The following is a 22317-nucleotide window of genomic DNA, read 5'->3' on the forward strand; positions in this document are numbered from 1 at the left end:
GCCAAAATGTACAAATTTGATTCTTGATTGTGCACCGCTAGTTTCAACTTTGACCTCAAAATGTCCTATTTAGCCAGTGCTAGCTTTCTGATTGGGCAGCGCTAGATGGCACGAAATGACTGGGAACATTCAAAATCGTGTGTGGTCGGAATGGTCGATTGCGTTGCATCGATGCCAGAGTACACGATATTTTGATTTATTTCGGGAGATTTGTTGGATGGATTTCCATGGGTGTATAACATTCAGCTGAAAGGTAGTGTACCAGTTGTATGACTGTAATATGATACCTTGTTTCGTAAATAGATGACATAAGGTTAGGCCCTAACGTTAACTTGCACTAAAGTTGCAACGACCAAACATGGAGGTAGAATACAACAGTCCCTAGGCCTACCGTCGCGTCGTCACCATGGGCCTGCTAATTGCCAGTCTGTGTTCTGGTGGTTGCAAGCCTACATCAAACATGTACATGAAGGTACACACTAGGCCTACTTGCAAAACTCCAAGCATAGAGCAAGGACACATCTCTATGCTCACGTCACTGGGGCCTAACCTAACGTCATGATTAACGTCTTATTATGGTCATGATGGTCAGATATCCTCGAGTCAAGTCGTCCCCCAAAATTGAAACCCTTAATACCCTGGTCAAGTCGTCCCCGGGTCAAATCGTCCCCAAGTCAAATTGTCCCCGGGTCAAGTCGTCCCCCAAGTTTATCTATGAATTTTCCCTTTCTTTCTAGGTACATCAACATGTAGATGAGAAAGAAAACAATACACATGTACTCATTTATTCACAATTTTCATTCGTTCTACGCAGCTAGCTTTTGAAATCTATGGTTCCGAAGACGTGCCACACAAGATCTTTATTAAAAGGGCAATTCCTGGTATGTGCCAATGTAACAGCTCATAGGCCTGTTCTTGAATTGTCAAAGCAATTTGAACATCTTTAAATTTCATATCTGCCAGTTGTCATTTCCAGTTTATTTAAATAACTTTCTGAAATCAGTAATGCGGAAATGAATGTTAGTTATTTTGAATAACTAGGAAAGTCAGGTTGTTTCAAGAGGTTGAAGTTGGTTTTGTTCATTATTCATTATTTTTTCATTATTCTTATAATGGTAAGAATGGTGGAGAAATAATTTAACAAGTTCTTTGCTCTTCGATCTTCGAAGAACATTCGAAGAATGTAGGGGCAGCTGTTTCTGCTCTGGGAGAGCTACCAAGCAGGCGAGCTGAGGATGTCCAGTCTCCATGCCAAATGCAAGCATCTCACTGGACTATCGCTGTAGGCAAACCGGGCCTGAATCGTCAAACCAACTGGCTCTTTCGGAGATAATTCAATCCTGTCTGATATATTGATTATTAAATGAAATAAAAATAAATAACTCAAATAAAATAAATAAAAAATATACCAATAAAAGAAAAAGAAAAAATAAATTACCCCAGTAAAAACTTGAAAAGAAAAAAAAATAAATAAATTATCCCCCCAAAATAAATTAGGCCTACCCCAGTAAAATGTTGATAAGTAAAAAAGAAAATAAATAAATTACCCCCCCTCCCCAAATAAATTGCTGCAGTAAAATTATAATTATAATGTAATTATTTATACAGGGGATGACTTGACTAGGGGAAGAGTTAACTTGGGGACGACTTGACCCGGGGACGATTTGACCCGGGGATGACTTGACTAACATTTGGTTTGAATAAAGGTAGGGCCTATAGTAGTTTCAGTACTTTGAGTTCTCAAAGTCACTACTCTGTGAGTAGTGACTTTGAGTTTTCGAAGTAGGGTCTACAGTATTCTATTATTCAGTTTTTTGGTGCATTACGTACGTGTAATTTGTTGCTTTGAGTTTGAGGCAATGCTCTAAAGACATGAAACAAGGATGGCTGAGGACAAACCTGATGAGGCTAGGACAACTTGACCATTTCCCAATTCGACCTGGGACAACTGAACTGAGAGTGAGACAACTTGACTGATGCCATGTGTGATGCCGTCACTGATGGGACAACTTGAACATCTGTCGCTGTCTGTGCCTTAAATGTACAAACAACTCAACTGTTCATCAATAGAAATACCCTCAGAACTGTGGGGTCCAACGTCAGACCCCACAGTTCTGGGGATACAATAGAAACACCTGCACTTCACCATGTTTACACCCTTTCTCTTAATCAAAAAAGAGAAGGGATTGGGGAACAGATTTGTTGTCTCTCATACTGGCAGACTAGCAGCTGGTCACTAGTGTGGCCGAGGTGCCTGTGTATTGCGAATGGTACTTAACACCACCGTGCATATCACATTGCTGTCACACCATGCTGGTTGGGTGGTTTGGCACCACCCACTAGTCCTATGCATGCTGCCTCACCAGGTCCCTGTGCAACACTGCATGTCATGCCCAGCAAGGTAAATTGAAATGTAACTCAACACGCCCAAGTTTGCCGAAACATATCAATGTGCAATTTACGTTTATAATTGCCCCGTTTATAATTGCCTCTGTAATGTTCATGCTTTGCACGGTCGAGTTGTCTTCATGGACAACTTGGTAACTTGTCGAGTTGTCCCACCGGTCAAGTTGTCTCAACAGTCGCGTTGTCCCGAGTCAAATTGGTAAATGGTCAAGTCGATCGTACAACATGCCACCTGATAAAGTTTCAGCTTAGTGGATACTGTCAAGCGTGTGAGTTGTGTCAATGCTTGGTGCTTCTAACTTGGTGCCTCTAACATATCAAAAAATTTGTCTTTAGATGCATTGTTGTAAATGGCCTTCTTTCATTGCTTTCCGCAAAATAACAGCTTGCCAGAAGAATAATTTCGAAGAGAGTTTTGTCCCATAACCATCTTTATAGACCTAGACCAAGTATGCTTTTCAACAGTAATTGGTCAGTTACTTTTTGGATAATTGCCAAAGATGGACTGATTCTTACTAACAGTCAGGCCTAGCTGGAAATATCCGCACTAGCTCCCCAAGTCATGAGCTCATATCGCTGGATATTTCCAGCTAATGTAAGCATGGTTAAATATGTTACTGTAAGACCTACCATGAGGCAGAACTTGTGGAATGTTTATCATAATTGGTGGCAAGTGGTACATGTAGCAAGATAATTCTTGCCCCCATGACTGAGGGCAGTATCACTGTGCACTCATGACACTAGCAATGACTATTAAAACCATGTAGGCCATGTCCATTTACATGTATACATGTGCAAATTTGTCATTCAATCAAAAACTGCCACCTTGAAAATTGTGCCACCTGATAGTACATGTAAATAGACCCTAAAACCTTGTAATAATGGAGTGATGTTTTGATGCTAAGATCTGACTGCATACAGTGCATACATGTGTTGTGATTATTGCTACAGTTTATAAGCCTCTCAAAATTGGGGAACAGGGACTAAATATGGAGCCATTTCTTATAAACTTAAACCACCAAGTCAGGTCCTACATGTTTGGTTTGATTTATGTTACACGTTTGCCAGTTTTATGTTCTCACGTTCGTTCAGTCATTTTCAATACCTGCTGACGAGTGCTTATTTTAATGGGACAACACCATAGACTAGCTGTGTAGTGTACAAAAGTGTGACATCATTTTAACCAAGAAGTGAAGTGCAAGTAAATGGAGTATGCATATGTGCTGGTTATTACGCCAATGCCTTTCACACAAATGGCCTGTGACATGTTCACTTCGTTACAGAACTCTGTAGTCCTGATGGTGCTACTAAAGCCCTTATAATAGATATATTGAAGCTCCTTGCTACTGGTATTTTGAATTCATGTGTACTGCATGTCGTTAGAACATATTAATGAAAGTAGATGGAAAGAATTTCAAGTTATGCACTCAAAACTCAGTGCGCAAATGCAGTGCTGACAACGTAAGTGGTGAACGTGTTATCATACATGTACATGTATGTATGACACTTTGAAACTATCATACTGATGAATCATCTGTAGCGTGCAAATTGAAATAATTGTTAATTTTGTTTTTGGCAGGTTGGCTTTGATGATGCATTATAATTTGCTACTTGTGCTTTGCTGCAGATTTTGTTTGAGAAATTTAGACAGACACAATGCCAGAGGAAGACATCCCTGTCCGTGTAGCTCTTCGCTGCCGACCTTTGATTCCAAAAGAGAAAGCAGAAGGCTGCCAGATGTGCCTGAAGTTCATTCCCAATGAGCCGCAAGTCGTTCTTGGCAAGGACAAGGCCTTTACCTATGACTTTGCCTTCGGGCCAGATACGAGACAAAACACTGTGTACAGGTCTGCTGTACTGCCCCTGGTGGAGGGCATCTTCAAAGGTAAGTTGACAGTCCGAGATGGGCATAAGGCTCGGTAATGAGCTGGACTATTTTTCCATTGACTTGTACATACCTCACTTATGGAGTTTTGTGCTCTGACAAGATATTGTAAGTGCCACTGATGCATAAAACAGGTAAAAATCAAATTCTTGGTGATCCATAAAAACATGTGTAACACCTCACTTAACTGCATGCTTTCCCATCATTCAGCATTGTAAGGAAATTGCAGGATAACTGGAAGTGTAGCCGAGTCATTTTAAGCATTTTATAACAGGTGCTTGGTGTCACTTACAGGTAGAAGTATCTGTATGCATATAAATGCATGTCATTGGTTTCCTTCTGGTGGTTTTGAAGGGGACCCTGCGATACAATTTTTTTACTACATCCCTGGAAATTGCACCTTTGTGTTAAATTTCCAAATTTGTTTGGCTATTTTAATCTGTGTTTCAGCTGCCAGAGTTTTATTCTATGGAATGTGCATAAATGAGCAAAACTGTGATGCCATTCCATGCTTGAAACTCGGTCGTGCATTGATTCGTGCACCAATAAAAGCTGCTTGAATTTGTTGTATTTGCATTGAAAATTTTTATTTCTTTGTTAATTTATTGTTGTGTAAGGACATGTAAATGGGACAGTCAGTAGCAACCTTTCAAAGAGACAACAAGGGGTGTAAAATGTACAGTGTCTTCCCTGATTTACATAATAGATACAAAACCCTTGCTTTTCTGAAAAAGGTTGGACATTTCCTATTGTTAAAAAAAACACTTTTCCATACACTTTATTCCAAAAGAATTTTGGTAAGTTTTCATACATTCAAGAGGACTGGAGTGTTTTCCCTCATTGAAATTTATCATCTTTTGAACTAGCCAGTAATAAAGTTATTACATGTATGTCTTTTATCCGTAAGAAAGGCTTGTGCATTCAAAAATGTGCTCTTGGACAGGCATTGTAGTAGCTGTCATCTTTACCTCCTTCAATGTTGTTCTCCTGTCCTCAGGTTACAATGCCACAGTTCTGGCCTATGGTCAGACTGGCTCAGGGAAGACCTACTCTATGGGCAGCGGGTACAGCATGACTGACCAAGAAACCATGGGCATCATCCCCCGGGTCATTGCTGATCTCTTCAGTGGCATCAACGACAGGGGTGATACAGAGTTCCTTCTGAAGTGCACCTACTTAGAGGTGAGGTCCTAGAAAGGGGCTGGTTTGGGGATTTGTGCATATCAAAAGTAACGATTATTGTTACAATATGCAGAGAATATGTATGTTTCCTGCTCAGGCAAGGATTTTGGAAGGTCCATTAATGTTCCTACAGTGGCAAAATTCCTAAGGAGTAAGGTTTACTGAATTCCTTTTTGTTTATTGCTAGCTGACTTAATGTTTGTCTTCCAAATATACAAGCCATTACTCATACTGATGGCATGACTGAAGAATTAACACTTTTGCAAAAATGTAAGCGTTCTGAGTTATTCATTAAACAGAGCCAGGCCTTCTACTTGCATAATCAGCATTTTCATTAACCATGAGTTGACTTAATTCTGTCTTTTTCTTAATCAGATTCACAAGGAAGACATCAACGATCTGTTAAACACCTCCTTGAAGAAGGAGACGCTTGCTGTGCGCGAGGACCCTGAAGGGGGAATCAGGGTGGGTATCCTTAAATTTTATCCCAAAGTTATGTTTCTTCAGTCGCGTAAATGAACTTGATCAAGGCCTTCAGGCATACATGTAACTTGTCCTGAGGCCACTTGGTTAACTCATTTTATTTGAAAGGATTTGAGTCACTGATCATAGTACCAAGAACATGACACCTTGAGGAGAAATGAGGCATTGTCAAGTCATGTTAACTAGTTGTCTGTGAGCGCAGTGAGACGGTTTATCTGAAGAAAAAGGTTGTGCTTGTCTTCATAAATGTTTTGCTGCATAGTAAAGCAGCGCATTGAAGGAGTTTACAAATCACACAGGACAGCAATATGACATCCAAGGCAGCTAGGATTTGCCCTGAGAGCACAAGTCAGTACATACATTGAATTGGTTTGTCCCACCAGGTATCTGGTCTACAAGAGGTGATTGTCAAGTCGGCCTCTGAGCTGGAGCAGTGCCTTGAGCAGGGCTCAGTAGGTAGGACTACTGGCTCCACTGCCATGAACGCCCATTCCAGCCGCTCCCACGCCGTGTTCACCGTAGCCGTCGAGATGAGGAAAAAGGATGACAGGTTAGATCAGCTGGAACTTGTCAACAATTCCTAATTTTGTGAAACAAAAATAGGAACTCGACAATAACATGTTGCAAGTTACATCTTGAATTGTTCAATATAAACATGTAGTATGCTAGTTTGCTTTTGGAAAGTACACATGTAGAAAGCTACTAACCTGCTCTTTCTTTTTGCCTTTGAAGCGATAACTACTGCCATGCCAAGTTCCATCTTGTGGACCTTGCGGGGTCGGAACGAGCCAAGAAGACCCAGGCTCAAGGAGAGAGGCTGAAAGAAGGTCAACTCATTAATCATTGCATGGCCCAAAACCCATCCAAACCTTTAGCATACTGCCCTAAATCACCCAGCCTGTTAATGTACAGTTGAAATGAGACTTTGGTTGGCAATGGGAAGCTGAGTAGCTTTTTTTGCATAGGTTCCATATTTAGGGATCTTATCTGTCCATTCAATCAATGAAATCTGTCATTAAGAGGTGTCATTTTTTAAGGGTGATAAAGGAAATCTCAGCACATTGTCTGTGACAGTGACGCTATAGAGGTCACACAAGTTCAGAGTGCAGTAAGAAGAGCATCTAGATTCAGTGATTTGGTTGATGCATTGTGCAATCCATTTGTATTCTGTGATACCAGCTTGTATCGACATACAAAATTATTTTGGAAGAGGGCGGGGCAATCGTTGGAAGTGAATCGGTACTGTGTTTTAATTCCAGATGAAACCTCAGGCTCAAATTTTAGGGTGCACTCACAGAAATATATTTAAGTGTAATCTCAAAGAAGATCGTGCAATGCAACCAGTATACCATCTCCTTGAGATCACATTAAGGCTGAACTGAATTTCCTATCTTATGCTCACTCAGGAATCAACATCAATCGAGGCCTTCTAGCACTGGGCAATGTCATCAGTGCATTAGGTGATGAAAATGGTCGCAAGGGTCACATACCATACAGGGACTCCAAGTTAACCAGACTTCTCCAAGGTGAGTGCTGGTGGGGGTTTTCACCTTGAGCAATGTTTCAAGCGGAATGAAATTTGTCAGTTGAATCATGACATACAACAGAAAAGTGAGGGCATCATCAAACTGCAAGGTTCTTCATAAGAATGCTTTGAGTATAGCTTTCACTGGTCTCAAAACCCGAGTTAAAGTACACAGAATAAACAGCAAAGACTAATATCTTCTTAATCTATTGGCGTAGTACTACTTCAATCAAAAGGTCATTGGTTGCTGCTGGGCTCAACAGAATTTTACTGCTACTGCACAATTGTACATTAGAAACGAGGAAACTAAAGGTTGAAGAGGGTTCGATTAAAAGCCTGACTTGCAGTCAATTCCTGTTAACAAACTTAACAGACCTTACTGTTTTGGGCTGAATTGTTCCCTTCAGATGCCCTCGGTGGCAACAGCCAAACCCTGATGCTGGCCTGTGTCAGCCCTGCTGATTCCAACATGGAGGAGACACTCAACACACTGCGATATGCCGACCGGGCCAGACAGATTAAGAACAAGCCCATCATCAACCGAGATCCCCAGTCGGCAGAGCTGGCAAAACTCAGGCAACAGGTAAGGAATTCTTTCATTAAGCGCTTCGCTTTCCAACCCTGTAATGTTCTGATGGTGTGGGGGCTAACTGTTGCATATTTAGAAAGTCCCCAGCTGCAACACACTATGAAAAATGGATGAACAATTTTGAAGAGACACCATAACATTCCAGAACTAGAGGATGTTGGTTTCTGGTTTACATCAAGTTCATTCATCTCTCAACATTGCAGATAGCCATGAAAATTCAAATATTAGTATCAAAAGTTTAAACAAATTTAAGAGAGCAAACATGTTTATGAATGTCCATGGAATTATAAACTTTGATTCTGATAATGAAAATGCGTTTTGCACTCAATAGGTGCAGCAGTTGCAGGTGCAGCTGCTACAGAGCAAGTCTATCCATGGAGGTCCATTGCCTGATGGGTATGTACTCATTGAATCCAGGGGGGGTACAATCCTTGTCTTGCAAACACTGGATGCTGAGGGTTGATTCTCACCTGTACCGAAATGTATATACACACTTTGTTTTGATACCTGGGTTCCGAGTTTGAATCGAAGCCTATCAGATTCATCACAACTTTTGTTTCCAGTCCTTCCCTTATTGCATTAACATTTATCAAAAGGTTTTGGTTCTTCTGACAGTTGGAAGTGAATGTCACCTTCTAAATGACCCATATTTGTCCTTTTGTGTAATGTTTATCTTGTGTTTTTCAGGTTCAGAATTTGGTATAAGTGGGTAGTTCTGTTTGTTTTTCAGTCCTATGGAAGGTGTTGCAGACTTGAAAACTCTTTTGGATAGAAATCACTCCCTTGAGGTAAGATTCTTTAATATTGAATTGTTGTCACAATAACATTTGTTTATACATGTAGCTCAGCGTTGTTTAACTTATACAGGTTTTGTTAGAACAATGAAATGCCAGATTTATCTAGAGAAATTATGGAGAGTTCCTAAATATTGAAAATAGTTTAAAGTGAGCCTTTTAGCCTATTTGTGGAATGCATCCTTGTAAGAGCTGTGATCATCCTGGCCAGCAGTGTTGAAAAATGCTTCAAACAGCATATGGCAACATTTGCTTCATGAAAGCGGCTGGTCACGACTCGAATTGTTTATTGTTGATGATTCTGATTGGCCACATACTGCTTACAATCGTACATTGTGACTGATCATGATAACATGCCTTCGTATGTCATCTTGTTGTAGGCCGCCAACCAGAAACTGACCATTGAACTGCAGTCAGCAATCGAACAGACAACACAGATGTGTGAGAAGGCCATTCTGGTACGTAGTGAGTCACTTAGGACTTTTTTAGCTCATTTCTCCTTTTTACAATAAATAAGAAATTCAATGAAATATGGATATGAGAAGTGGCAAGTGTAACCACTTGGAGATCCATGCGCCTTCATTCTGTCATTAGTAGAATTCAGGGCATTTCTGTGGAATGCTGGAAACTCCCTTGGTAAGCAGGAATTTACGGATGCTTACAAGTTTTACATAATGTATGACTCTCAGGCCGAGATGTCTCGAGACAAGCTGAAGCAGAAGCTGGAGCAGCTGAAGGAAGAGACAGACTTGAGTCTGGGGGCCCTGGATCTGACAGTGGGAGCAGCTGACAATGAGAAAGTGACAGAGCAGCTAGACCTGGTCCGCCAGCTGCAGAAGAAAATTATTGACATGGAGACGGAGGACAAGCTGTCCAATGCCGAGTCGCTGTACGGGAATGAAGCTGAGAAAGAGAATGTCAAAAAGGTATGCAGAAATGCCAGATCTTGTGGAGTTCAGCTTGTATAATGTGACTAATACTCATGGGCCTGCTGAACCAAGTGCAGTGTGTAAAGCTCTTATGTATTGTCTCTACAACCGCAACAGTTTCAGCAATGATTTGGTTATTTTATTCCACTTAGCTTGTGCAGGAATTAACATTTCATATATGAAGTCTCATCTGTCAAAAGTACAAATAGCTTATTGAAATTCTATCATTTACTGTTGGCTTTGGTCAAATCCCATATGAAACTGGAAACCTGCTGGACATATTTGATGATAACTCAATGACGAATGCATTTTGTAAGTCCGATATATTTATTTTGCATGTAGATAATCAGGTTTAAAATTTGTAAATATCCAGAATCACTTGACATTGCACCTTGTGAGCTCCCTGAAATTCAAGCACATTTGTTGTGATTTTGTTGTTGCTATTGTCTTGTTTTAAAGGGTTTGGAACTTTGAATGAATTTTAAGGCCTGCTAAAGTTGAGTCCCTACAAAAGGGAAGAGCATGCGATCGGAATTTATCTTCAGTGGATATAAAAGTGTCCATTCATTTTAATCCCAAAGGAGGGCGGTACCTGCAAGTCCCCCAACGTTTCTTCCCCATCCATCGACTTCACCGGTCACACCTTACGCCAGGCCCAGCTGGGCAGGGAACTGCAGGAGCTGAACAACGCCCTGGCCATGAAACAGGAGCTGGCCCAGACCATGGGCCAGAACGATGAGAAGATGCAGGTCATGAAGATACACTACGAGGTGGGCAAAATGTCAGCGCCTTGACCCCAAAGAACAGAAAAGATTATAATCTTCTCACAGAAACTTTTCACATTTTTTCAATTTGGCTTAGCTGAGTTTATTGCATCTGAACTGGTTCCCTTGAATGGTTTCTAGAGACAATGCAACGTGTAACATTTTGTATTATTAATTGTTAAATTAAAGAAAAAAATTTACCTTGAACAAGTGAAAATTTTGATTTTCTAGCCCTAACAGTCCTGAATCCTCCACCCCTGATGGTTAGAGTTAAAGCAAGAGCTTTGGTATCACTTATGTTACAACATAGAGCCAATTGCATTATGTACTGTAATAGAGTAATGATAATGGGCAGGTAATGAGTAATAGTGGACAGGATTTTTGCTTTTTGGGAAGGGGGGTGCACTACTTAGGGAGCCAGAGATAAATAATATAATCTGCCATGGTTTGCACTGAGAATTCCTTTTTCAGCCCAACAGGTGCAACAAATTGTGTTTGGCCCCATGTGGTGGTCTTTTGAAATTGTCTGCAAGGTTTACTGACTAGTTCAGACTGTAATAATATCCAAGATGTTTCACCCAACGTCCCGTTGTAAGAATGGTTTACTTTCTTTTAATCAGAGCAATGTGCGAGAGTTGGAGAGTGAAATAGCAGCACTACAGAAGGAACGAGAAAATCTGTCATCAGCGCTGTATGCGGCAAAGTCCAACACTGCCAGCAACAAGTAAGCTTATTTTCAATAAGGGACATAAGTTCACTGGGAAATTCCATCAAATGGATGATTCCCAGAAGAAGTTTTTTCATTTGCGTTCCATGAAAAAAGCACTCTACACTTTATATGGTCCTCCAAAAAGGTTGTTTTCATTATGTGCTATAGTCGAGTATTAGACAATTTGTTTACTTTCTTTGCAGAGTGAGTGAGCAGCGTCGAGTCCGTCTCCAGGAACTGAGCACCGAGATCAGCAAACTGAAGAAAAAACTTACTGAGCAGTCCAAACTACTCAAACTTAAGGAAAAGAGTGATCAAACTGTACAGAAACTCAACAAGGAAATTCAGGTGAGTAGCCACCAGTCCAACTAGGTCCAGAGGTTAAAGATTTGTTGATAGTAGATTAGCTGACAAAATCAATTTGGGTTTGATTGATTGATTGATTGATTTTTTTTCTTTCACTGTAGTCTATGAAGCAGGCACGAGTACGTCTGATGAAGCAGATGAAGGAGGAAGGGGACAAGTTCCGTCAGTGGAAGGCCGAGAAGGACAAGGAGGTCCTGCAACTCAAGGCCAAGGACAGGAAGAGACAGTGTGAGTTGAGCAAGATGACACAGAGACATGAGAAGCAGGAGAGCGTCTTGAGAAGAAAGATGGAGGAGGTGAGTCGCAGATAGAAAGTTTGTTCACCCTGTGAAGCCATTAAAGCCTCTGATGAGTTCAACCATTTTTATTTATATTAGCCTGTGGAAAATTGTGAAACTATGCTTCCAAAACTGTGCAGAAACTGGAGATGTCACCATGTGGTCTGAATGCATGACATGGGATATCGAGTACAAGTGGCTAATTTTCACCTGAATGCGTGCACCCCAGTTCCAACATTATATCTGAAAATGCACTTAAACCCAGGTGCATGACATTTGTGGCCTCAAAATTTTCATAGATCCCTATCGTGCTAAATCTGGTCAGATCCAACCCCCTAAAATTTGCTTGGATTGGAAAATTTGTTGGGTCTGTCCATTGAACCCTTTGAATTTAGATTCACTTCAGTGGCTCTTGGATAAATTGTTTGAATCAGACTAAACCTAAGAAGAGTTCTGTTGTCAAGGCTGTAAGGATAATTGTATTGGCATTTTTGTTGGGTGCTAAAACCCGCAAGATTGAAGTGGCTGATTCAGTTACTCACTGTATATTTCTCAGGATTTGACTTTGAAGTTTGTAGACCCAATCACATTTCATCAGTGTTTGTGCAGCTCTCATTGAATTCTTACAAACAGCCCATACAGTGTGCCAACGCTTCCCACAAAGACATCAGAGAACATGCCTCTATTTTTGTTAATGGTAATACGTAGTTAAGGTTGTTGTTTTTGACAGGCTGCGGCTGCCAATAAACGCCTGAAGGAGGCCTTGGAGAAGCAGAAAGCTGTACAGAAGAAACGATCAGAGGAAAAACCAGAGGAGAAGAATATGGTGGGAGTGGCCAAAAGAATCAAGGTCAGGGGTCACAATTTGATTTTAAAAAATTGGGAAAGACGCTCTCCAGCTGGTCGGGGGGGGCAATTCAGATGTATGCTAGTTGGAACTTGTCGCTCATGTAAGTTGTACTGAAATTGTGCAGTTCACCATTTCACAGTTTGATATACAAATAATTTTTTTGTCACATTCTTCACCTTAAGGGCCGGTGACCATTTAGACCCGGTTTGAAAAGGGCCCCCCCGGTAAGCTCGCCCTGTTGCAAAAACCCCTTTCATGCCGGCCTGGCTACCGGCCTGTATACCCAGCAAGAAATGAGACCGAGGGGTACACCCCAAACATGTCCAATCCCTATACACATTCCAGACTATTGTTACTTAACACATCCCCCCCAAGATGTCTGAAAGGAATTCCCCAGATTCCTGCGAGACAATGACCACCACAAAGCAGGGGGGGTTCTCTCCGTCTCATACCTTGCTGCATATGCTGGCCTGGGATGCTGGACTGGTTGTTGATCTCGAACTTCTCCATCCTGGGGTCTATTGTTTGCAAGTACTGGTACATGTAATCTATCCCAGAAGGAACCTGCTTATGGTTTTTAATCCTTCAGCTCTATACAATGTTTACACTAATCCGCTTAGACCCCTTTTCATCTGTGGAAGCATGGTAGGGGAAGCCTTTCATCAGGGACTTTGAAATGCCAATGTGCAGACAGGCCTGATACCGGCCTGGAGCAGCCTGAATACCGGGCAAGCATTATACCGGGTGGGCTACCGGGGGTCCTTTTCAAACCGGGTCTAAATGGTCCCCTTCCCTAATCTGGTTTGTTAATGTGCTTGGATCTTAGAAAGCCTGACCACAGTGGCAAAGATTGAACACAGAATGGTTTCGTAGACTGTGTAGGATCAGAGACTACCTGAGATATTCACTCTAGCTCCTCAGGCACTTTGGCCCGGAAGCTCTCTGGTCTCTCTGAATAATTTAGGACAACAATGGCTCATTCTTTGCAACTGAACTTTAAAGGTGCAGAGTATTGAGGGGTTTGGTCTTCCAACTTCTCCACTCCTGCAAAATCTCAAACTTGCTGAATTCTGCAAGATCTTTAAGGGTTGGGATTAACATTTGATTCCATTTTTTGCAGTGATACAGATTCTGAAATTCGGGCATGAGAACATTTGTGCTAACATTTTCTTTTGAAAGAAAAAAGTCAGAAGGCAGATTGTTTGGACTGAAGCTTACTCTTGGCTTACGCTGTTACTACAGGAATCCTGAGTATGCATTGTGATTCTAGTTTATTAAGTGCTCCTTTTCTTTCATATTCACACTTTTTGTGTGGAAATATTCGTTGGGCTTTTAGAGCTGGCTTGACCATGAGTTGGAGGTGATGGTGAGTGTGAATGAGGCGAAGCGGCATCTGGGCTCCCTCCTGAATGACCGCAAGGTGCTGTCCCAACAACTGCACACACTCCAACAAGAGAATGAAGAACCCCCACAAAAGGTAGCAGTGGAACTCTAAAATAACAGTCAGATTGTTACTGGGAGTATCGAATCTCAAACTAAGGCCAACCAGTTGTCGGATTTTGGCTGGCTTTTTATACAGACATCTCATTGCTCATTTATTTAGTGAAACGTTTCTGTACTTACATGTACACTGTCAGTAACTGTTCATTGCTAGCAGTGCTAGGTTCCAGATAGTTCATGTTCCTGGTTGTTATAATTTCCTGGGGATATGCCACATTTCACTATTTTCTGTGAGAATGACATTTATTCTCTAAAACCTCCTAATAGATTTTAGTTAGGATTAATGAATCATTACTGTACGTAGTAGAGGAATACCTAATTTGTCATGTGAGTTTTAATAGCCAACAAGCCACAACCAATATAAATGATTTGCTCCTCAGAAATTTGCCAGTCCATCCAAGGCAGTCGACATACACAACCAAGACACAGGCAAACGTATTAAAAACTTACAAGATGAACTGGAGCTGAGAAACGCACAAATCAGCGACCTTCAACAGAAGATCGTGGATGCTGATCAAGGTAGAGTTATTTCTAAAAAGGGTATGGAATTTCAGATTATGGGATGCATAAAGTTCCCCCATTGATCTACTTGAATGCTGATAAATATATTTTCATTTTAGTGTGGAGTTTTAGGGATGCTTCTCATGCCATTTCTACCATGCAGATGCTTTTTGTAGAGCTGTTTGATTTCAATCCATAATACCAGATGGTGTTCTTACATTGTATTTTTGCTTATTGCTCTGCAGATGAAAAAGGCAAAAATCGTTGGAATGAGATCACAAGTATGGTGGAGGCTAAGTGCGGACTGAAATGGCTGCTGGAAACGGTAGGTGTATGAAGCAAAAATTAAGTAAAAAAAAAAATTAAACAGGATTGGCCGAGAAATCACTTGTCTGTGCTTTTCTCGTCCAGCATTAGGTCTTCCAACCTTAGAACCTCAGGCCTTTGAACTACAGAACTGTCGTAGATTTCAATGTTGAACAATCTGGGAAATTGTAAAACCAGAAAAGTTGGCAAAATAAATGACTTTGTCAGAACTATGTTCATCAGTTAAACTTACTTCCGTGTCTCCTCATGCTATACAGCTGCTATTTGAGAAACCCAAACTTGTCCTTGTACTTGTCCATCATCTCATGACATTGTATCAACTCTGAGGACAATCAGGTCACAAAGTTTTATATAGGCAAAAATAAATCGATAAATTTTGTGCCCTTTTAATTTGCATGGCCACTATGGTCAGTAAGGCTACTTCTGATAAATAAGAAATGAATGCACAACGTGTCATCCTTATAAAGCTGTATGAAGTTGCCAAGGCTATTCAAAGCTAAAACTGGTAGAGCGATCTTGTTCTTGTCCAGCTATGCATTCAAAGCTTAACTGTGTAGAGTAATCTAACATCCTTGTCTAATAGTGTGTGGCTGCCAAGGTCAGCACCAGCGAGGTGCAGAGCCAGCTGAGCGACCTCAAAGACTCCCACCGCGAGACTCTAGCCGAGGTGGACCGGCTCCAGGACGAGATCCTAGAGCTGAAGGCCAGCCAGGAGAAGCAGATTACCCAGATGCAGAGGACCCATGAGGATAAGGTACGTCCCATGGGCTGTGTGCCTGAATGACAGCGGGTGCTCTGTTGCCCGCTCATTAGAGCCAAGGTTTAGCTACCTGAGGTTCACAGTGCACTGAACTAATAATGTCTAACTAAATAGTGAGGGTAGAGTTGATATAGAGAGCTATAAAAGTCATTGTAATTTTAAATGGAAAAATCTTTGATTCCTTTTATGATTGAAAAGTTGTTATATAATTGCATGCAGTTCCATGCGTTTCCTCAGCCGAACATGTTTCAATAATTGCTGAAAGGTTATTCCAGGTTTCTGCGTTTTGCCCCACAGGTGCTATACCTCCTCACACAGCTTTCTCAGCTGAGAGAACAAACGGGAGCAGAAGCCCCCTCTGCTGACGGCGAGGACTTGCAGAAGAGGATCAAGTTCCAGGTTTGTGGCAAAGTTCAGGGGCACTGTCATTGACCTAGATTTGAGTAAACACATACGTATTTGTTTGAATGTTCCTTAACCAAATGTGCCACTCTATATCATGGGATGCAGCCAGGCAACCCTTTACCATCTTCCAGATCCGGAAATCCTAGTCTCGCTTATCCACTGTAAAGATGTACATGCACTGATTCTAGCTTGTTGTGCAATAGTGCAAGAGCTTTCCCCTGAGAATTCAGATTTGAAATGCGTCAGTCAATAGACTTACTCAGTATGACAGATATTCCAAGTCTAGGTCATAAGGGGTGTCAGTAGTTTTTTCCATTGATGTTGTAGGAGAACAACAGAACAAATTTAATACTTCCATATGTAAATCTACCTAAACATCCCTAAATGGACTTTGCCATAGCATTACTCCCTTGGAAGTATCATGATTTTCAACTTCTTGAAAGTTTCCTTTTCATGGTTAGAATACCAGATGATTGACTTTTCATGGTTAGAATACCAGATGATTGACTTGCAGCCTTGTAAAAACATTCTTATATCGTTGTTCTTTTTACCAGGAGGATCAAATCAGAGAGTTAAGCACCCTCCACGAGCGACTGCAGGAAACAGCAATGGAAAATGAAGAGTTGCATCAGGTAAGATGGTTTGGATGCAACCAAGGATTTTTCAAGCATACTGAAGGCCCTGTGGCCGTCGAGGCTTACAGGAAAAATGGACACAAAAGATGCTCCAAAATGTCATTTTCCATTGATTTCCCCCATTGACAGCAACTGACATTGGTCAGCTACTCTGGTCGTAAGCAGTCCCTGATGCCAACCTTGGTATCTCCTGGATCTTCCCCTGAGGGATCGCCGCTAAAGTTACCAAGGAAGAGACCCATCAAACAGGTATTGTGAAATTCCTTTATGCTCAGTATTTCTAACTTACCATTGCCAAGTAGGTAGTTTCCATGCCATGATGCATTGCATTGACCAATAACTTAAGCCGACAAGCTAGTTTTTGTGTGAACAAGGCGTGGTACTGATTGACTCCATCTTTGATTTGTCTTTATTATTTCTCCTAGCGATTCCCAGTTGAACGGTACACCCTAGAAGAATACTTCGAATCGGAAAGTGAAATGGACACAACAGGGAATGACTCGGACTGGCGCATGACACCCCTGGTCAAGCGCAAACCCAGGGAGAGTGTAAACAAAAAGAGATCTTTGGACAAAGTGAGCATTTCATCTGATCCGTTTTTTTTCCAGCAGTCCTGTGGTTTTAATTGTTAATTCTTAATTTCAAAGAGAGAGGCTTTTCTAGAGATGTTATGATGCCTGGCCTAGCTGTGGTTTGAACCTTGTCATTTTGTTTTGATGCTGTACCAGGTTGGGTGTGGTTGCCGGGGATTCTGCAAGTCTCGGCTCTGCAGCTGCGTGAAGGGCGTTCAGGTTTGCTCGGAAAACTGCAGATGCGACACAGCAAAATGTGCCAACCGAGCTGATGTGGTGAGATTGGCTTAATGCGTTTGTATTGGTTATTGTTGAAAGGGAAAACAGCTTCATACAAAGTCAACTCCAATTCAAATCCCAAGGCAAAAGAGGCAAGTTTCAGTATTTTGTCACTTGCAGGGGTGTGAAATCTCCACTTTGTTGTTGAAAATGCTGAATTTAATTTTCAGCTTTTTAGCTATATCGACTGGCCAGATTTCCTTTTGTTTCTTCCTTTCGCTAATGCCGATTTTGCCGGGTGTTTTTTTGTTTTGTGTTTTTTTTTCATTTTCTATCGTCACGATAGCCAGGCCAAATTTTGCACGTCCTGTTTCTGATACCGAACAGTACACTGTACACGCACATGTATGCCCCGTACGTGCGTACAGTGTATACAAACTGTGTGTAGGCATATATTTGGCGCGGAGCGAGCCTCGTGTGTAAACAGCATTCTCAGACCATCCGGTCATGGTGCTGTGATTGGCTGCCAATGAAATACCAATATTCATATATGTGTCAGTGGGACTCCTTGCAGCCGTTCCTTTGTGAGCAGAAGTAGTGACTAACAAGCTCCACCATAACTTAGAATAATATTAGTAAATTTTCGCTTTTGCTGATAGAGGGCTTCGTGACAACTAGTGCGGGCACGCAAAGTTCTTCTTGTGTCATGCATTCTCGTGTGGTCTTGCATTGTTATGTACGGGCTTTCAAACATTTTTTGGACATAAACTCAGTGAACTATTAGTGCAACACATGTATACCATTTTCCAAAAAGGTTCTGACTTATATACAGCCTTTGATAAGACCGATCCTCAAGTTATAAATCTGCGGAAATGGATGTTAATGGAAACACCAGAGATGTGACTGGCTGGCAACATGGTCCGTGCCCGGAATATCCAAAAGCCTGGACATGTGATGTACGCGCGTGATGTGCATTTCAAGAACTGAAATTTTGAAAACATGCTTAGATCACGTGGGAAAAGGGCCAGCTCACTCTACAAACCTCGATATTTACAATTTTGGTATACCTATTACATTGTACTAGTTCACTTGGAAAGAATTCATTCCACATACGGACAACACTTCATGCCTCTGCGCACAAACCTATGAGGCTTTTCAGAAAAACCCTTGTTTTAAGTAAACACTTCAGAATTTTCTGAATAACCCTTGTTATAAGTAAACACTTCAGAATTTTCTCAGCTAACTTTCATTTTAAGGACATGTTTTCACTTTCTGATCACTGTTATAATATTTTAAGGGACAATTTCTGTTGTCTGTATATGTCACTCTTTCCATTCATTTTAACCTCTTCAGGAATTTCAGACACAACATGAAGAAACTGTAAAGTTAAAAATGTGCATCTATGTAAGCAGACAGTTTAGTACAATTAGCCTAAATTTCAAAAACAAAATGATCAATGGTTGCACCAGGAGGCTGTAAAATACACCACAAAGTATCTGCACTTCAAAATTTTCCTGGTCCCTTAAGTGGGCCCTGGACCTGACGCCGCATATGCTCCACGCTTCATGCTCGTAATTTCAGCTATTTTTTTATATTCCATTCACACCCCTGCACTTGACTTGAAGCAAAAACATGCAGTATTAATGATGATCGATGCCAGGACATCACACAAGAAGACAACTTTCTCAAGGGATTTTAGGCACTCCAAAATTACCAAATACATGTAAAGCTTCATTCATATGAATAAGAGTTTCCTAAAATCATAAGAATGTACATAAGAATTGGACATAAATTAGTTGTTTAAAATTCTCTACAATTGTACAATTGCAGCAAAGAAATGTCAATGACACTGTCAGCACTACAGCCGGTAATAGTGTACTGATGAACACAACAGTGGTCCTCTCTGACAGCGAGCCTGAATCCCAAAACACGACGGCTGTGGCAAACCCCAAGACTCAGGCCAAGCCTCCCCGCCAAGCCCTGTCGGAGCTCACCGCCAACAACACCTCAGCCAGCTCCAGCAGTGACGAGTTTGTGCTGAAGCCCACCCTCAAGCGCACCAAGCCACCCAATGCCAACCTCCACCTGGGGATAGCGAGAAAGAAGAAGGTCTCTATTGATGCAGAGGAGAATAGCGGGGGCCTGAAGAGGAAAAGGAAGTTGCTCAGCACGTCCAGCACTGGCTCCTTCTTCAAGCCGCTGACTGACAGCTGACTCTTTGAATCACTCCTATATATCACCAACGGCAACAGCATGACTGAACCATTATATATTTTGGAGTATAACTTTCAGAGATGAACCTGCTTAAAGATAGGATTGTGTTTTGTATTTGTAAATGAGCAAGCTATACACTATTCTGTACACTGTAATTGTTTGGAGAACTTAACACTGAATTATGATCCACAAAATAATGCTCGGTGTAGTGTTTGTGAAAATTGAAAATATGTCGTAGCTACTCTTTGGAATCCAAATTAGAAAGCAGAAGGGTGAAAGGAATAATATGTAACACATTTGAAGAAGGCTGTGAGACTTGTGGTGGGCAGGCTTTAATAGCTGGGTAGAAGATTTCGCAACTTGATTTTTCAAGAAAAAAAAATCTCTGACTGGTCAGTTGATCTTCCAAAGTTTAAAGCAAAATAGTGAAAAAATTGCTGAGCTTTTTTGGCTCGGGATTTTATTTTGTAAATATAACACCTGCAATTTTCCTCATTTCCTGAAAGTCAGCGTACAAATCATTGTAGTGATCCATGATTGCAAAAATGAAAAATGTGTAAAATTAGATTATAGGCGAGAGTGTTTTTTTAAGTTGGTGCTCAGATCTGCCGACCTTCCTGATTCAGAACTGGGAAAACAAAATTTATTTTGAGAAGTCTCGGATCCACCGACTAACAATTTACTGGTATCAATATAAAAAGTTTTTTTGGTTGTTTTTTCGGTCCTCCAAAATTTTTTGGAAAAAAATCAGAGCTCCAACTTATAAAAAAACGCTCATCTGAAATAACAAAGTTTAGTGGAATAAAAACTAGCACAGTGATAAAAAATACAATTATCTAGGAGGGTTAGGACCGCAAACCTCTTGGGAAGGTAGTGGGTTTTAAATGATCAGTGAGCGACACCATCTGAGACCATTTCAGGTAAACATTTATGTTGACATAAAGTTGTTGTTTGCCTTGTATATTTTAATAGAGTATTGTTTCTCAAGTGTTTGGGGAAAATTGAAGTCATTTCTGTGGTCTCATTATTTCCTCACGCTTGGTTTGGTTTCATTTGCCTGTCCTTGTGCACTTTTCAACTTAAAAAGCAACACTTGTAATGTCTTCCAGCTACGGAGGTCTGAAGTGCCTTGGTCTCTGATGGCCAAATACATGTACATGTATATTGACTAACTGGACAAATGATGTTGAGATCAAGACTGTGTTTTGTCTTTAGCTGCAAGCTTTAGGTTTATAAAATTGAAACCTGTCATTTTTAGTGCAACTTCCTTAATTTTCTAGAGAATATCAAACCATTTCATTTTATGGGAAGATTTGAGGAATGATTTTTTAAGGGGTGTTTTTGTGTTTCAAACGAGAATGTTTGGATATTTCTGGATCCAAGACAAAGTTGAACTTGAGACAAATGCGAGATCTGGATAATGGCTCTGCAGTCCTTTCCAATTCCCAAGGGTGAATGGGGAGGGGACAAAAACTATGCCCCAGCCCCCCCCCCAATTTTTGAAAAGTAATGAAAGAAAGGCAAAATGTTTCATCTACAGATGTATTTCTCTTCCTTCAAAAAAGTGTGTGAAAAGCCTCCAAATGTAACCCCCCCCAGTTTTTGGCTCCCCAAAACGAGTTCTTCTTCCTTGAAAATTTTGGTCTGGATCCGCCTTTGGTAATTCCACGAATAGTGTTTGATGTTTACGTATAGAAAATGGAAAACAAACATTGCCGATAACTTGCATTTTAGCAAAGTTTGAATAATTATTTATGCCTGCAGTATGAGTTTGAACACAGCATTGGTAAATTTGAAAATGGATGCTTAGATGTAAATTTTGGTGTTTCTGAAGGTGAGAAACTCACTGACCCAATGTGTTTCCGCTTTGGCAACAATAAATTGCAGTAGTTTGCATCTAACATCCTTAATTTTATCTTGTAGTTGTTATCCTTGTTTGTGTCTATTAAGACATGGAATTTTTCCCAGGAGCATTTTGTGTTTTTTTTTGTGGGGGTGGGCATCTCTTTGTAGCTATCTTTTTTTAAAAACTGAGAAAAGGTACTGCATATCTACGCTTTCATCCTTTTACAGCTGGTGTTCTAGTATTTCAGAGTCACATTTGGGGACAAATACATGTACTAAGTTTTTCCTCTCCAATAATACAACCCCCCCATTCATATTTGTATAATATATATTCAGATTTTTTCACTCTGGTCAGCGTTGCTCAACTTTCCCCCGCGTTTGTGGGGAGCATTTTTCTGTTTTTGGACACACACACTAGAAATATGGATTGTGGACAGTCTCATCAATCCATATTTTAAGGCGAGTACTTCCACAATTTATTGGTCTTCCGAGCACGTCTTGTTCACGAAGCCTCATATGGCAAGAATCCCCCATGACGTCATTCTCCATGTCTGACTGAAATTTTAAGAAAACGGTTTC

At 40.9% G+C, this 22317-nt stretch overlaps 1 protein-coding gene across 4 annotated transcripts; it reads left to right on the forward strand.

Annotated features, from left to right (window-relative positions):
• Positions 1-100: 100 nt before the first annotated feature.
• On the forward strand, positions 101-21803 carry LOC110976939 (chromosome-associated kinesin KIF4-like). 4 transcript variants are annotated; one of them, XM_087133023.1, is made up of 29 exons: positions 101-253; positions 815-881; positions 1170-1706; positions 4034-4291; positions 5289-5473; positions 5849-5938; positions 6340-6506; positions 6689-6783; positions 7363-7482; positions 7889-8064; positions 8402-8466; positions 8801-8858; positions 9245-9322; positions 9554-9790; positions 10375-10563; positions 11178-11281; positions 11470-11614; positions 11734-11928; positions 12641-12760; positions 14097-14237; positions 14641-14779; positions 15007-15086; positions 15672-15842; positions 16146-16247; positions 16808-16885; positions 17018-17137; positions 17314-17463; positions 17617-17736; positions 19510-21803. In XM_087133023.1, exons 4-29 carry the CDS (start codon positions 4063-4065, stop codon positions 19891-19893), a joined length of 3738 nt encoding a protein of 1245 aa, XP_086989149.1. In that variant the 5' UTR covers positions 101-253; positions 815-881; positions 1170-1706; positions 4034-4062; the 3' UTR covers positions 19894-21803. The 4 variants fall into 4 exon arrangements, with proteins under 4 accessions (XP_086989149.1, XP_022086354.1, XP_022086355.1 ...); XM_022230662.2 differs by having other exon boundaries at positions 1609-1706; XM_022230663.2 differs by lacking the exon at positions 1170-1706.
• Positions 21804-22317: the final 514 nt, after the last annotated feature.

The sequence above is a fragment of the Acanthaster planci genome, linkage group LG02, assembly GCF_054643075.1.
Source record: "Acanthaster planci isolate LZ-2023a linkage group LG02, COTS_SCS, whole genome shotgun sequence".
In the NCBI taxonomy this organism is placed as follows: domain Eukaryota; kingdom Metazoa; phylum Echinodermata; class Asteroidea; order Valvatida; family Acanthasteridae; genus Acanthaster; species Acanthaster planci.

What these genes read in the sequence shown, in the direction of transcription:
- LOC110976939 (XM_087133023.1), top strand. Translation starts at nt 4,063, where the DNA reads ATGCCAGAGGAAGACATCCCTGTCCGTGTAGCTCTTCGCTGCCGACCT. An exon ending in GGAGGTCCATTGCCTGATGG is followed by an intron (nt 8,467 to 8,800) that starts GTATGTACTCAT and finishes TTTGTTTTTCAG; the next exon opens with TCCTATGGAAGGTGTTGCAG. An exon ending in AGAGGACCCATGAGGATAAG is followed by an intron (nt 15,843 to 16,145) that starts GTACGTCCCATG and finishes TTTGCCCCACAG; the next exon opens with GTGCTATACCTCCTCACACA.